The 16,998-nt window shown below is 38.9% G+C and overlaps 1 protein-coding gene across 9 annotated transcripts in view; it reads left to right on the top strand.

Moving 5' to 3' along the window:
• Positions 1-10,089: 10,089 nt before the first annotated feature.
• The window catches only part of nbeaa (neurobeachin a), a 92,825-nt gene continuing 85,916 nt past the window's right edge, over positions 10,090-16,998 (top strand). For 8 of the 9 annotated variants that reach the window (XM_042008596.1, XM_042008598.1, XM_042008592.1 and 5 more), the window contains exon 1: positions 10,091-10,647. In XM_042008596.1, coding sequence (XP_041864530.1) covers positions 10,336-10,647 — 312 coding nt within the window. In that variant the 5' untranslated portion in view covers positions 10,091-10,335. Of the gene's footprint in view, positions 10,648-16,998 lie in introns of all 9 variants that reach the window. The other variant, XM_042008597.1, reaches the window with a different exon arrangement.

Genomic DNA, 16,998 nt, shown 5'->3' with positions numbered 1-16,998 from the left:
GTTATATGTTTTTATGTCCATGATGTGGTGCTCTTGCCCCTCTGGAGTCTGAATAACTCTGGAAAGTATGCCAGGGATATATTTTTAGATAACAGGGAGAATGATGAGTCCCCAGACCAACAGAGGGGTTCTCCCTAAAGACTTTCTCACTTTACTCTCCTTGTGTCCTTTCAGACAATGGATGAAAACTAAATCTTCAATGCTCGGATCAATATTCAATCACATTTACCTACTTAGCCGTGTTAGATGATGAGGTCTCTGGAAGAGGACACTGAAGGCGTTTGAATACAAATGCTGCTTTAAAAAACCTTCAATGTGAGTCAGTGTGCCCGTTTGTCTTGAGACAACACAGAGACATTACTTTAACTTCTACCTCATTTAACATGTCAGTGGTTTTAAGTGGAAAGTAGGACACACAGTTGCAGCTCCTGAATGTTAATGGTCCTCTGTACTGTAAAAAAACAAGGAAAACTAAGCAAGTGCCAACACTGAAAACTTAGGCCATGCAAAAGAAAGTACAAATCAGTATTATTACAATTAAATATAGAATTCTTTGGGAAAAATAAATATTCTCTTTCAGACCAGATTTCCAGAATCATGAAGTGTACTGTAGTCTTCACTCAGCACTAGTATTTAGGGGGAGGGCCTCTTCTGGAGAGAGAGAGAAATGCATGCAAATAAAGCTGGATCAGTGGATTGTGGTAACTAGTGTTGCATAAAAATGATTTAACTACATGGTGATTAAATCTTGGGGATTTCATAAAAAGTAGACTGTTGTCTTGGAGTTAGTAAGTCTGCACTGGGGTTCATCATGAAATGTTTTATTTAACATCATTTCTTTCAATTTGTCAGTTACACCTAAATGAAAGATGTGATGAATCAGTCACTAACAATTCTTATTTACATTAAAGGCATGAATTTAGAAACAATTGTCAATGATTTCCATTAATTAAATTAAGTGGAAAAAGTGCTCTCTGAAAATTCTGTATAGCTCCTATTTACACACAAGACTTTAGATAATATCTGATATTACTAAATCCCTGAGAATTGTAAGTCAAACCTTACCAAAAAATATATTATTAAGCATTTGCATGCATTTGCATTTGTGGTTATTAGCCTTTTTTTAAACAACTTCTGTCTCAAGTGTTTTCTCAGTATATTCTTTAGTTTTCAGTTTAAGCTGTTAGAGTCCTCTGTCTTATCTTATAAAGCTTATCCTATGGTGAATGCTGCAAGGTTTATTTCCTGATCACTAATGATTCTCAGTTCCTAATTACCACACGTTGTGAGTTTTCACCTGAGTTTTGTTTCATTTTCTATTTCTTCTGTTTCACTTCCTGCCTACTCCTCATAAGTACTCATAAGTGCTCAAAGCAATGGAGGGTCCTACTCCTTGTAACCACGGATTATTCTAAAACAGTATGTTTTTTCTTGATGTATGATAAAGCTTTGTGGTTTAAAATACAGTATTGCAAGATTAAGTAGACTTCTTCTTTCTGCTCTCAGATAGAAGAAGACAGTTCTCAAGGACAAACTGCTTGATGAAGAAAAGTGATCTGGAATCTCACCTAAGTTCAGTGGGTTCAGCTTTTTCCCTGCTCTTAACTCTACAGGAAGTTTAATTAAATTTGACTTGTCACTTTTTATCCAATCTCACTGACTGAAAACAGGAAAACAAATAAATACTGTAATAATGTCTGTCATGTAGCACTGTAACAGAAATGTTGGAAACTTTTGGCAATCATCAAAGGGACTACTTTTCACTCTGTTAGAAATCAGCTTGTTGTAACGTTGTTGTTCATTATCTTCATTGTGTTTTTGTCATGAAACCTGAACAAGGAAGGGGGAAAAACAGATGTGTGTCCTCTGAGAATGGCTTATCCACAGCCTTCTACCAGACAACTACGATAAGGTCATTAATGAATAAATTATCCAATCAATGAATAATTAATGGGCACATGTTGGCAGTTGTGTGTAGAGATATCCTTGAGTGTATGGCTTAGTATAGGCATACTTGAACCAGGCAGTGCACAATAACTGTGAAAAAAAGCATGTAGTAAATGTTTTAATTTAAAAATGTTTTTCCATCTCAGTAAATTGATGAAGTTTGTCTGGTATTTAAAAAAAACTTAACCATCCTTTGCACCTTTAAAAAGACCAATATAAAACTGATGTGTTAAATTTAGCTGCAGTTTGATTATCATCACATCTTTTTAACCCTAAAATATTTCAGCAGGACCATTAAAGTTCCACTATGCCCACTGGGGAGGCTGGATTATCATATTTGTCATACAGAACTCACAGTATGATGCATCCTGTGATGGACTGGCAACCTTCTCCCTCTTAGCCACTAGCTACATTGACAGATACCAGCCTCCTGGTGACCCTGAATTGGATTAAGAGGGTATAGAAAATGGATGGAATGATGGGATATGACAGCCCCGGAACAATAATAACAATAACAGTTATGAAAATGTTTAAATAATAAACAGTTAACAGCAATTAATGTTAGGGCTGCTGTAATCCAACTACTGCACTAAAAAGACAATTTATCCAGTTGCAGCTTCTAGTTGTATCTAAACCTTAAACTTTTAAAACTCCTTGGTCCTGTTCTTTTTGTAAACCATAACCATATCAGATAAGTACTGTGCTTTTTCATTAACAGATAAATATTTATTAAATCTGGTTTAATTATAACAGGAGAAACCCCAACAAATTATACCATAAAGATGGGTCCTTATTAGTACATCATGGAGTCATCATTATGTTTAAAGTATAAGAGGGATTATATTCCCTTATATACCCTCTTATGACTGCCATGACTTTCTATTTTCTGTAAAATGTAAACCTAACAACTGCTTATTTACTTACTTGATTTATAAAAAGAAGACAGAAAGAAAAAAATACGCTTCAGCAGTGGTTGAATGGTAACTGTATCAGACAGGGTGAATCGCACTGAAGAAAACAAATCCCAGGAGTGTATCGTTATGTATATTTATATAAACTGGCTAAGACTAAAGGGGGCCAGGTCTGTATGGGAGGAACAAAGCATAGATGAGAAGTAATCAACACAATTCTTGACAGACAGGGTAAAGAAACAATGGAAACAAACAATGGAAATGAAAATTGAAATGCAAAATGGAAGAACTATTATCAATATAAGACAAGCAGTAAAATAAAACCATGGAACATATAGTATAAGTGGGTTTTAAACTAAAGAAACAAGGAACATCATGCCCATAGCTAAATTAATTTCCAGTGGGCTCTTTATCCAGTGTCCTCGAGAAGGGCTGGACCCGCTTTCATTCTGGAGATGCTCCTGGTGAGAGGCATCGATCAGGTGTGGGTATACTCATTGACCCCGACTGAGCGCATGTACGTTGGGGTTTACCCCAGTGGATGAGAGGGTAGCCTTCCTCCGCCTTCAGGTGGAGGGATGGGTCCTAATTACTGTTTGTGCTTATGCACCAAACAGCAGTTCAGAGTAGCCACCTTTATTGGAGTCTTTGGATGGGGTGTTGGAGAGCAAACCTTCCAGGAAATCCCACGTTCTGCAGGGGGATTTAAAAGCTAATGTGGGCAATAACAGTGAGACCTGGAGGAGCGTGATTGGGAGGAATGCCCCCCCGATCTGAATCTGAGTGGTGTTTCATTATGGGATTTCTGTGCTCGTCATGGATTGGATCAGCGGCAAAATTCCCATTTTATTTTTTGGTGGGGACAATAAACAGTAAAATTTCAGAGAGTAATTCCTGGGGGTGTGATGATATGATTTATCTGCAGTTCTGTTAGCATGTTAGCTTAGGTAAACAGGTCTCTTGTAAATGAGACTACATGTCTCATTTATGTCAAAGGGAGTACCTGTAAAAATATTAGTTCATAATAAACAATAGTGATACACCTTTATGACCACATCTAACAGAATTTCTTTGCACCCTGCTCTAATTTCCATTATATTCCATCAAAGTAGATTTACAACAAATTGAAGCGCAAGATAAATTCCAAAACGGAAATACCTTCTAGAAAAATCCAATAGCATCAAATTACCCTTAAAAAATACATTTATTGTAGTGTCAACAAACAAAAATACAAGATATTTCCAATATGCCACAAAATATGGAAACTCCTTATATTTTAAAATTATAACCACTTATCTATTGTATCCTAACTTATCCATCTGTCTGTCTGTCAGTAAAAAACTGACAAGCAGACTTGACTTTGCCTAATGAAACTGTTTCACAAGCATTTCATTCCTTTCTTATAGACATCTTTATCACAATGCTTTGATTTTACTATGGTTTTTCGAACTGGCGTTTTGGCCCACTAAAAAAAAATGACTGGATATCTGTCATGTTTCTTTTTTCTGCTTTTTCAACCAGCTTGGTTGGCTGACAATTGGACACACACACGTACATGCACTGGTGACCAACATGCAGGACATTCACTTTAATTGTAGTGTACTTGCAGAGTCGTGACAGTAGCCTACTATAACTAACACAAAGGCCGTTAATACTTCTTCCAGTTCTCAGGGGTGAACCAAAACTGAGGCAAAGAAATGTGGAATCAAAAATTAAACTAATTGGGTGGGGTTGTAATACAGTGGAAACCTGTGTATTCAAGTGCTGATATACTAATATTGAAAACAACTGAGTGAAAAATACTGCTAAAACTTATTTTGTGCATTAGTTGGCCGCAGTGTCACCATATGAAATTCAGAAAGTACAAATTCCTGTGTGGGTGCAACATAAATATGTGACGGCTTTAACTTTCCCTTTAATTTCTTAATCTCTTCTATACAAACTTGGAGTCAGCATTTTTCATGCTGTTTAAACATATATGTGGCTGTTGCTGAGGACTGTTTATTTCCTTTTGAGTAAAATAGTTTTATGAATTGGAATCTCACTTTTCATCCTGAGTAAAATGTTTAAATTCAGTGTTTTTACATTTTACAGCAGTGTCATCTCATAAGAAATTCTGATTGCGTTGTACTTCTGGCTCTGCACGTTCACTGTAAATTTAGCATGACAGATGTAATAACTTAGGAACTCTTTGGATGTTGAGTAGAATTTTAATAAAGTTTTGAGGATTTGAGCTATGCTTTGGCATCAGAATAACTGACTCAATAATATGGAGGTGGGGGGGGGATTCAAACTCTGTGACACTGAGCCATGCTCAATCGCTGTCAGAAATACTGGCAACAAATATGCCCAAACAGTTAATGAGCAGATGTGTAACGAGATGCGTTTTGTCCATTTTTTACAATTTCAGAACTGGCTTTGCTTATTCATAAGTGCTCAAAGCCATGGAGTATATCATACATAAGTCTTTCCATTAAATCAAAGCATGTATCATCTCAGCTGAGTTATTCATAGCAACAGCCGCAGTTCAAGAGCTCCATGTTTGGCGAGCCAGGCCTTGAAACCAGGCCGTGACCCTGTCTAAGTAGTTCTTCTTCATCCCTGGTGATAGCTTTCCAGGCCATCAGAGATATAAGAGATCAGAGAATCATGGCATAGCCTGCTAATTGTTTTCTAGTGGAGCATACTGTTATTGTTTATAATTTGTCTCCAGAATTCTTTCCTACTATGACCATCATCCTGGTACACACATCTGAATTCATCCAGAAGGGTTTGAAAGGCATTCATAAAAAAGCAAAGATATTCTAAGCTTCTTACCAAAAGAGGAGCCTGTAATCCTTGAAACCTGACAACGACTATTATTGAGGATAAGAGATTTTAACAGAATGACTTTTTTCCTCAGGGTACTTTTCTTCACACTGACACAAAGGCATTCTTTTTATCTTTAAAACTTTAATAAGCTACTCCGTCTTTGAGGATTGCCCTCTGTAATTCCACCTATACTGTAGCAACAGTGCAAATGCATCAGAAAATATAAACTGCAGTATTTAGTCCAAAGGTTGAAGAGGACCTTAGAAAATGAGCCAATAAGAGAACATTAAAAAACACTGGTTTTTTTAGTGTATTTTGCCCCACAGACCATTTTCACTGCCATCAGTTTGCTTCCTAAGAAAGGAAAGAGGTACCTGATATTATCAATACTACTGACTATTCCAGTTGGGTAAACCAATTTCTTGGTGTTTTAAAAACAAATGATATTTCACTTGCCTTCAAGAATTTATGTATGCTTTTTTTTCAGTCCAGTGAACTGATTCTCTCTTTCCTTCTCTCTCTCTCTCTCTCTCTCTCTCTCTCTCTCTCTCTCTCTCTCTCTCTCTCTTATCTATCTATCTATCTATCTATCTATCTATCTATCTATCTATCTATCTATCTATCTATCTATCTATCTATCTATCTATCTATCTATCTATCTATCTATCTATCTATATATAAATATATATATATAGAGATATAGATATATTAACAGAGTAATCCCCCCAGCCCATGGGGTTCTCAGACCATCAAGCTGGAGGTCTTAAGAATAATACTCACTGAGACAGAGAGAAACATAAACTCAAAACCACTGAGGTACACATCACCAGATCTTGCAGATCCAAACCCAGTCACTCTCTTTATGTTGCTGATGAGGCCATCTGACAGAACTAAATAAAATTTATTGTTATTATTGTTATTATCAATTTAAATATTAAAACCATACTACTGAACCAAACCCTCCCTCCACATATGAATGCATGCTATGCTACTTTTGCATCCATCTTGCATTCTTCCTCTACCATGCACTCTCCAGCTAGTAAAGGTTTGATGTTGACTTTTGCTATTTCCAAGCCTTGTGGCACTGCTGGGCAACAACAATTTCTGAAATGTACATAAAAGCATAGTTTAAAGGTCAGAATATTACAGCGCTTTACTATTTTGAAGAAACAGGAACCAGGTCAACTTTCACTGCTCTCATAAAAGTTTATGCCAAACTGGTTCTGACATTAGCTTACTATTAGCTTGCCTGGAAGCTAATGTTAGTTTGTTGAATTGAAACATATCTGACTAAAGCGAAGTTGAAGTTAAAACAAATTAGTGCACTTGTACTAAGAAGTCTTTAACAATTCCTCTCTATCTTTAGCAGATGGAACTTCATGTGAGTGTTTCTGTGGTTAGTGCAGCTGCATTTAGTACAATAATATTTTCCACTTTTATTTGTAAAGCAATGATAAATGTGCAAAGCTGAAAAACATTCCTTTTTAATCTAAGTGAGCTCTGTAGTGTTTTTGATCATTTGTTTCTTAATAAATGTTAGTGGGGAGAAAAAGAGGAACTTCTAATAGGATGATTCACAGAGACAATATAAAAATCACTCATCTGACAAATTAGAAAGGAAGTCTGAGAGATTTGCTGTTTTTCCGTCTCTGTAATCTGTTTCATCTCTGTCACACTCTCCTGTATATATACACACATACAAATATGGACATAAATTACACATAGATAAACACAGACGAACACTCTCTCACAACCTTTTGGCTGATGACTCACATCTGTCTGGAAAACAGGAAGTTATTACCTGTGTTACTGTCCTTGCCTGAGGTCATCCTTATACATCAACCAGCCAAGTTTTCAACCACGGCTATGACTTCAAAGATAAACTGAAATGTAATAAACAAATTACCATCTTAAATTCAATCTATCCTATATTAACCCTAAAGAACTCTGGTATTACTTTTATCCAAGGCTTCTCAGACTTGTAATTTAAATTATGAACAGCTGAAAGGATTTTATAGAGAAAAATCCAAATGGAACTGTTGCATATTAAAAGAACATCCCCAAAGATCAAACTATATTTTGTCCAGTACACAGTGATCAAAGCTTTTCTGACAGACGTCACCTCTACTGCACTCTCTCTGCATGATCCTCCCTGAATCCCAGTCCCCTCTGAAGCTCCAGCACTATGATCGTTAGCCCACACAGGACGCTGGCGCTCCCTCCACACATTTCTACAAAGGGACACTGCAATAGAGGAAAATAACCACCTGACTGCAAGTACTGCACCTCTACTGAGATTAGGGAAAGGAAGGAACGACATGATGTTGGGGACAGATTAGAAAGAGTGAGAGTAGGAAAGAAATGAACAATCTTAAAGCTTTTACCCAATCACCAACTCTTTCTCCTAAAGGAGTCTTTTGTGGAGTCATGACAAAGCTGCAGAAGCAAGCCTTTGTCTGGAAACAATGAAGAATGTGTTTTTGCGTCAGAGTCAGCCATTGTGCTTCTGTATGTCTGTGAATCCAAGTGTGAATGCATTCTAGAGCTACATGGCATGTGCTAGTTTGAGAAATAGCTTCTTTTGAGTCTAAGGAAAGTGAATATCAGATGTAAGTGTTGTGTGCAAGGATGTGGTTGATGGAGTGTGTTTATGTGTGTGAGATTGTCTTCTCTGGTTGAAGATTAGGTTGAGGAGAAAACAAGATGGTCTCTGCTCATCTGTGAAATGATCTAATAATCTCACATGCATATGCAAAAACGTCCAACACACACAGAGCGAATGCTGCTTCCTCAAGCTTGAAACCCTTGTCAATGGTCAGTATCCCAAGAAGATAAGAAGCGAGACATCCAAGAGACATCATGTCTTGTGTGAAAAGGCTCTCAGACACACACATGCAGGCACAGACAGAACAATGAATCAGACTCTATAGCTGCCTTATTAATGGAAATCTTACTCAGCAGATGTGGCCTGTAGAAGAACACATGGTGCACGAAACAGGCTTATGTACACACAGGCTGTAAACTAGTAGCCATGGTTCTGCAGTCAGCAGAGGAAGCTGTGGGTGTATGAGTTCTGTGTTTGTTAAAGGTTTTGACTGGATCTGCGACTCAACACTTAAAGAGTCTCAAACTAATGCATGACCTTATAACTGAAAGAAAAAGCATCCAAACAGTAAAAACAGCAATAATCCAGAATGCAATCATAGAAGCTGCTTGTAAATATTGTTACTTACAAACAACCATATTATGCACTCTGTTGCCTTTCAGTATGTGGCAAAAGATCATAGGAAATAAAATGAGAAGGAAGGGATTTTGCAGAAAAACACAGACATCAGTATAACTTTGGATATTATAGCCTTTTCATAGCAGATGGCATGATGATCTGCAAACCAGACGGTTCAATAAGAATAGACAACAGATGCTAATGTGCGACAGTGGTGCAAATTTTAAAATAATTGCAAGAAGTTGAAAAAAGTTGAGGAAACTAAAAAAACAGAGTAGGAGGAAGTGTAGTGCACAAGGGAAGAATCCTTAGATGTTTTGCAAAATAATCTTAAAGAAATTAAACAATAGTAGCGTTGCCAGAAGATATTTTTCAACCTCTTTTTGTAAGGCACAGATCTTAGTGTCTAAACTAAGAGTTATCTTGCATAACAGAGGTTTAAATCATTTACATTTACAATGAAGTGGTAGATGAGCAATGCAAACAAATGCTCCTTCTATTTGATACAAAAAAAAAAAACATAGTAAATTTGTTGGTTGTGTTGTAGGTTTTTTTTGTAAAAAGGGTTTAATTTGGCCAAAATGCATTATATTTGTATTTAAATAACTTTTTGAAATATCTAACCAGATAAGGAGTTGTGTTACAAAACTGTGTAGCTACGCTTGTCTGACTTTTTAAAGTACCATAATATGAAAGTAATACAAAAGTAATGTGAGATTAGATTACATGCTTGTAGCACACTTAGATGAACTAGATTAATAGTAACAAAAACTTTCAATATATTTGTATTAAACAGTCTGATTTAACCACGCCTCTGAAAAATTGACCTATCTGTAAACTATACCTATTGCCCTGCACTGCACCCAAACTTATTTATTGATTCTTCTTCTTTTTAAACTCTATATTCGGTAGTCATATTTATGTCTGCAGCGGCAGTAACTATTGTGAACAAAGCTCAATTATAAAAAATCAAAACAATAAAGCCCAGTTGTTTCTGCAGTGTTCTCCGCATGAACCCATGCATGGATGGCTCCATGTTATTCCACTTCAGCACCCTCCCGGGGCGTCCTAGTGTGCGCATGCGCGGCAAAAGCGCGCTACAGCAGACAGGGGGCGTCAACATGGCGCTGTCTCTTCCACGACCGCCGCACTGACTGCAACCTGCCAATGAGAGGGGGAGACAGACAGAGGGGAGAAAGAGAGATAGGAACGTAGGCTCCCATCCTGTCAAGCCTCCATCCTTTTTTCCCTAGCCATATGAATCCCTACACATTTTCAGGAGGATAGGATGAATTCAGAGGATTTTTAAAACGGCGTTTCCCCCCTTTTTTCCCTCCCCCCTGCGCAGTGGATGGTTTTTAAACAGCAGCAGACGCCCGATCTTGTAAAGCAGGTGTGAGACACAGCGGCGAGCGCTCATCTCCTCCCTGTTTCCAAGGGGAAATGTCGAGCGAGAAGCCGGTTTCAGCACCACCGGGTTCAGCTTCTTCGCTAACGGACACAGACAGAGACTCCCATCCTCCGCCGGGCTCCTCCACGCAGCAACCGCAGCAGAAGCAGGTCGCCGCGGGCGCTGGCTCCGGCTCCACGGGGGAAAGGATGGTGTCTGCTGCCGGTTCTATGGTTCTCCCGGCCGGGGTGATCAACCCCGCTGTTCCGATAAGGAATATCCAGATGAAATTTGCTGTGTTGGTGGGCCTGATCCAGGTCGGGGAGGTTAGCAACAGGGACATCGTGGAGACGGTCTTGAATCTGGTGAGTGGAAACAAGTAATGTTGGAAAACAAAAAGGAAGCCATAGAAAACAGAATCACTGCGCCCTAACCCGCTATGTTTTATTTACGATGTTTCTCCCCCGGTTGTATGGCTTTCAGGGGATGATGTCATTTGTTTTCTTTTTTTTTCCTCTTTTTTTTTGAAGATGTAATTGTTTTTTTTTTTCTTTTTATTTGTTTCGCAAAAAAGAAAAGAGCATTAGCGATGCTTTATGCGAATAAATAAAGCAGCACTATTGCAAAGCCTGGACAAGATGAATGAAGCATGTGACCCCACCAGGCTTTAAGGCTAGTCTAATCACCAGCCATTGTTGACTAAATGACCCGTTTGCTGTAGGGTATAACAAGAAAAAGACCTTCACAGTCATGCTTTAGTGGACAGGGAAAAGTGTATGGTGGCTATTCTCTTGACCCCGATATGTACCCTGAAGTGATGCAGAAACCGACGTATGCACTCATTGTTGCGCACAAAATCATGACCCACACTAATTTTTCGCTATCCCGATAGGCGAAATCGTGCAATTGTGCTCGATTGTTACCTTTTAAATAAACTAACTGAACGCGGACAAAGGCCGACTAGCATAATGCTATCCATCGACATATGTAAGTGTGTGTGTGTGTATGAGAATTGCTCAAAAATTATGCACAGGCCTATTGTTGAAGGCAGGGCCCTGCATCCTGTGCGCAAAGAAGTGATGTATAGGTGGCTTTGAAGCGGTTAGTGGTTTATATTACTGTGCCTCACACAGCTATTATTTATGGAGCAGATATGGGCTGCCACCCCCCTTCCATCTTTACCCCTTCATCAGTGGATGTGTCGGAGATGCTGGGCCTACCCAACACAACACATCAGAGGATTTAATCCAGCTGGGGCTACTGACATGACTGGTGTGTAGTGTTATGAAACAGATGGGCAAAATGTACAGCAGACGTAGTTCCCGAAGACTAAGATTAAGGCTATAGGACGTGTGTGTAGGCTGTTCTCTCTCTCCTCCATGCATCAATCTGTGGCGTCTACTGCATGATAGTACCTATTTGCCCCGAGAAGGACGACTCTGATCATAACTGATTTTCTTTTGAGAAAGAAATAGAATGATACAGGCATCTTTTTAACTTGATTTGAGTTCTCTTTTATGGAGGCTGGTTGTTTCAGGGTTCCATGAAGCCAGTGGCCTATTTACACACTGGATGCTTAGAGCAGGACAGCCTACTGTTAGTCTGAACCATTTTCTCTCAAGTCAACCATTCTGGTTCGGGTTACCTCTTATCTCTCAACCGATTATTGGAGCTACTCCTATAAGGGGGGGTGTTGCTTTACTGGCTCTCTCCAATCTTGTTTCTTGCTCTTACAACCACATAGGCTGCACAGGCTGATAACCATCCATTGTGTTCCATGGTCCTTTCCTTCACTCTGGAGGGACAGAGAGGAGTGATGCTGCATGCATAGACTGGTTTGGCAGGGCAGCACCATGCATTTAAAAGCAGGTGGAGAGGGGTTGAAGGAGGGTGGGGGAGGAGAAGTGAGAGTGGAGGAGGAGGAGGAGGAGGTGGTAGGATGCTGCAGTGGCTATGTGCTCAGAAATCACCAGCTGATGCAGTGGAAGAGGAAAGGACTCTGGGTTGGTCAACATAAGATGAGTGAAAGCTCATCAGGGCATTTAGCTAAATGTACTCATTATTTCATGTAAACACCTGTTTTAAGGCAAACACATTTAATTGAATGTTGTTTTGATGCAGTAACATACAAAGGAGTGACACCGACAAAAAGAAACCGGGATGCGTTGGTCATACAAAGCTTTACCGGCTAAATCCTGAACTGAACAATCAGTTCTGGTTGCAAGGCTGCCAATAACTAAGCCTGTTAGGGAATTCTGTTGCCCAGCTCCTTAATTAAAAGAGTTGAAACAAAGAGGTGTGGAGGCAGGAAACCTCAGTGGTCATGCTGCTGGTACAATGAGTCTACTGTGACCCAAAAGCTGATCCATTATTCCAGTCAATGTGGGAGACCACAGCAGCTACATTCTCTGTCCACCGTGGCTGTATTGATCAGATCCCAGTGCAGCTTGGGTGAACAGATGGCTTGTTGGCTATATCAGATATATCTAAAGAAAGAGCATTTTCTTTTTTCTAGATGGCTCAATGCTGGCCTTTGGAAAGAGATGAACCTTCAAAATAAACAAGAACAAAAGGAGAGAGATGCAATAAAAAAAAAAGTTGGTGCTGTCTTGTTGAGAGGATGTAAGGAGTTATTTTCCATTAATGTAATAATAGTATTTTTAAATAATACTAACAATCCTCCTTACAGCGTGTGAAATGCATTCATATAGATGCGGTTATATACATTATGTCTGAGGGGTTTTGGCTGCAGGATGCTCATCAATTATCATTCACAAGGCATCGCAGTTGTCAAGGCAACACTGCTCTTTGACTGCCTTCCTCCAGACGCTGGACCACCTGGTGCTGCTTTCCACTTCCGGATTTCTCTCCCAGTACTTTGCCACAGCGTTTATCTTTGTCTGTTCCTCATGTCATTCTTTTTCTACCTGTCTGCTTTCTGTTAAATGTTGATAATTTCATGGTTTGAGGAATAAATCGAGGCCATGTTTCTCATCTTTATTATGTTTTTCTTTGTGAGTTTTCACCTGTCTGATGAACATATTCATCACCGTGGGTAATGCAGATGGTTGTTTCTCTCATAGAAAGTTCAGAAGCTTTGATAAGTCTGTGGGATAGGTGACAGGTCAGGGGTTTTGTTTGGTACTTCAATTCGGTGAGCAGGCACCCCTTGTACGACGGGCTAAAGTCAAGATTACAGCAGGCCCATGCTTGAATCCTGACACGGGACTTATCCTGCTCACTTTCCTGTCTCTCTACTTTCAACTGAAGTCTGTTGTGATGTTGATTATTGTGGGGAAAAAGCCAGATGTGCAGCCATGTTTGTTGAAAAATGGTTTGACATGTGATTTATCTATCTGAAGGGTACTGTCACATCTATTCTTCGTTTGAAGACTTAAGAAATATATTTTAAATGTATCGAGGCAGTACCGTCAGGCCCACCACCTCAGTACAGCAGCAGCTGGGCTTATTTATAGGCAGCTTTATCTAGTTGTAGAGCTTTTTTTTGGGATGAAAACAGCATGTTTGTCTGGCATAGTAAATGACTGGTGAGTCATGCTCGGTCCTCTTTGCATGCTCTTCTTCCTTGCTCTTTGATTTTCATCCTCTGATTCACCATCTTCACTAGTCAGATGCAATATCTTGTGGTCACTTCAAAACCCACCTGAGACCCTTTAGAGGTCCCACTGGCGCTTTGTTAACAAATGTCTAGATATCCTTTTCCACACACTCCACTATGACCAAGGTCATGAGTCCACATCGAGAGTCAGAGTCAACTCAACACACCGAGTCTGACACCCATGGAAAATATACTCACCCAGATGTGCATGTGTTGACACGGCAACCAGTTTCTTTTATTGCTCTTCTCTTAATAATTTCAAATATCAAAAAGAGGTAAAAAAAAGAGAAGAAATTTATTTGGAGGAAGGTTATGTTTTATAGTCTTTTATCTAGTCTGGCATGCTGATTTGTCCCTCACAGCTTTTTAAAGGAAATTGTCAACCATTTTTACAATGTATTATGTGGCAACTACCTCAGGGTTAATTTGAACGCACAAAAGCACAAACTCGGTTAATTGAACTGTTTTTCAAGTTTGCCCTGTGGCTGCAGACCTAAGGCAAGGGCTAACAATTCCCTGCAGCGTTTCTAATCTGCTTGCATGTTCATACAGAGGAAAACAATGCGTCATTGTGTGCTTGCACAGTCAAGCAGATGAGCTCCCCATTAATAGACTTAAATGGTCAATTAAATAATGTCTTTGAATGAGATGTGGTTTGAATGAAATGTTTGCCTCAACACAGCAAACTTATTTTGAAATTATTTTGAAGTACAAGTATTAAGATATTTTTTAAAGATAAATCATGTAAAGTAATGTATAATTCAAAGTAAATGTTCATTTCAAATACTAATTCGCTTTCTTTATTATTATTGTCACTGACTAGATAAAATCCTCTGCAAAGCTGATAGGCTCTACCTGGAAAGTAAGCCAAGATACATAAAAAGATTTAAATCAAATTAAGACTTTTATAAGTAGATATCTAAAAAAATTACAGTTGCATTTTTTTTTTAACTTTTTAATCCCAGATTTTAGGCAAATATAAAGTAGTACAATGATAAGTAGCAGTCTTGTTGATAATGAGAATAACAGTTTCAGTCTTACCTGATTTATATTTAATTAAAACCACAATATTAGGACGTCTCAGGCCATCAGCATAGTCCCATTTGTTCATGCTACTGTTATTACAGTATTAATTTTAGCTGTTTTCTGTTATGTAATGTGTTATATTTAACCTGTTTATACTTTGATATGAATAAAATATTAATAGTACTTGTGGTAAAAATCCTCTATAAATTAGAGTCATGAAAATTAAACATCTCACAATTGCAAGATAGCTTGTTTTAATCCCAAATAATTACATTTTTGATTTTTCTCCCATTAAAGTCAAAGAAAATGTGTAAATCTCAACAACTGAGAAACTAAGACTGAGCATGAAAATGGACTGAAAATTGAAATTGATGTTTCTTATTTGTTTTCTGTCTATTATTAGGCCAGTTGATAGATTAATGAACTCATTAATTGTTTGCGTCATGCTTTGAGCTCTAATCGTAAGAGTTACGTTTGATCTTTATGGTATTTGATTCTTACAAAACAGCAGAATTGCTGGTGTAGCCTGCCTTCATGAAAGGGAGGTGCAAACATTACCCTCAGGCTAATGCTGCAGCAAAGAGAAGAAAAAATGTCTGGAGATACCCTGAAATTCAAGCAAAGAAGTGTGTCAGAAAGAGGAAGCTCATTTTGTTTGTCTATTCAGAGTGTTTTGCAGTCTTCTGCAAAATGATATTGAAAGTTATTTTTGGGAAAGATTAGCTGCTGTAAAGCTGCAGAGCAGCTTAGTCAGTTTGCGCCTGGGGTCTACAGCCAGCGAGCAACATCAGCCAGCAGTGACAACAGAGCCAGTCCTGACCCAAGGGACAAAAGGAAATCTTTTTGCATGGGGTGACCTGCCACTTTAGCTGCATGAACACACACACTCTACGCCTGTTTGTCCATTTATTTCTCTACAACAAACATACACATGCACACACACTCAGATATCCATGAAGAAATGGAGGACAGAGGGTGTGGCTTCTACTGCAAGGTCATGAATGACTTTGCTATCTATCACACAGCTGGGTTATCCTGACCCCTGCATGAGCCAGAGAAAAATCGGAGAGCATCAGACTGAAGGAAAGAGATGAGCGATGTGCAAGCGTTGCTCATCTTGGCTGCTGAAGGAGGAGAATAGGGAGAAAGATGTTCAACTATAGGAGGAGAAATGATGAGCAGGAATCATGGAAATATTGAAAAGTCTATGATTGTCCTTCAGGTGTTGTTTTCTTCTTGAGTGTGACACAGGTCCAGCTGTATAATGCTCGGTGGGGGTCTGATGAGCTCTGGCCCGCCTGTGGATAGCCTCACTGTGGGTATCACTCCTCACCTCTCTCCTCTCCTTCTACAGATGGAGGAGTGAAATACAGCCAGAGTCCCATTGGGAGAGAGGGGGGTGCACTATTTTTGTATAAACCACTAAACCCATTTGTGGTACCATGACATTCTTTATTTTAATTGGCCATTTTTCTTCATCAGTCACTTGTCATGTAGTGGGATTAGCTTGCACTGACTTGTTAGCATGGCTAGCATTCATCTGTGAAAGAAAAGTCAGCAGTTAAAGATTTAGCTCAGTGAGGCTTGTTAGACATATCTTGAAACTATATTCACTGATACCAATGAAAGCACCCAATTAATAACAGAAGTGTCAAGTTTTCCCCTTAAACTGCAAACCTTGTCACTCCCAAATCCTCTTAATAGCTATTTTTTCCATACTGATCTGTTTTGGGGGCAGATGGAACTTTTAAAGGTGCAATGCTGATTGCTGCTGGTTTCATTATAATTTTGGTTTCAGTTTGTTCAACTTAAATTACAGCAATGGCTTGTGTTAATCTCTGATTTAAATGTGTGTGTAAGAAGCATCCAGGCTGTTCACCTCTTCATGTATTAAAGCGCTTCAATTCTGCTTCATTCCTCTAAATTCCTCCTCATCCTCGATTAGCTGCCATTTCCAGATGGTGGGATTTTTCCAAGGATAAGCCATGTGAGAGTTTGGGTGAAGGCGCCTTCTGGGAGAAGGAAAAGAGCGCAGACTAAAGTGTCCCATCCTTGCTTAATGACACCTTTT

The sequence above is a fragment of the Melanotaenia boesemani genome, chromosome 15 (genome assembly GCF_017639745.1).
Source record: "Melanotaenia boesemani isolate fMelBoe1 chromosome 15, fMelBoe1.pri, whole genome shotgun sequence".
In the NCBI taxonomy this organism is placed as follows: Eukaryota; Metazoa; Chordata; class Actinopteri; order Atheriniformes; family Melanotaeniidae; genus Melanotaenia; species Melanotaenia boesemani.
Note: the sequence above shows the minus strand (reverse complement) of the source record. Positions and strands in the feature narration are given on the sequence as shown.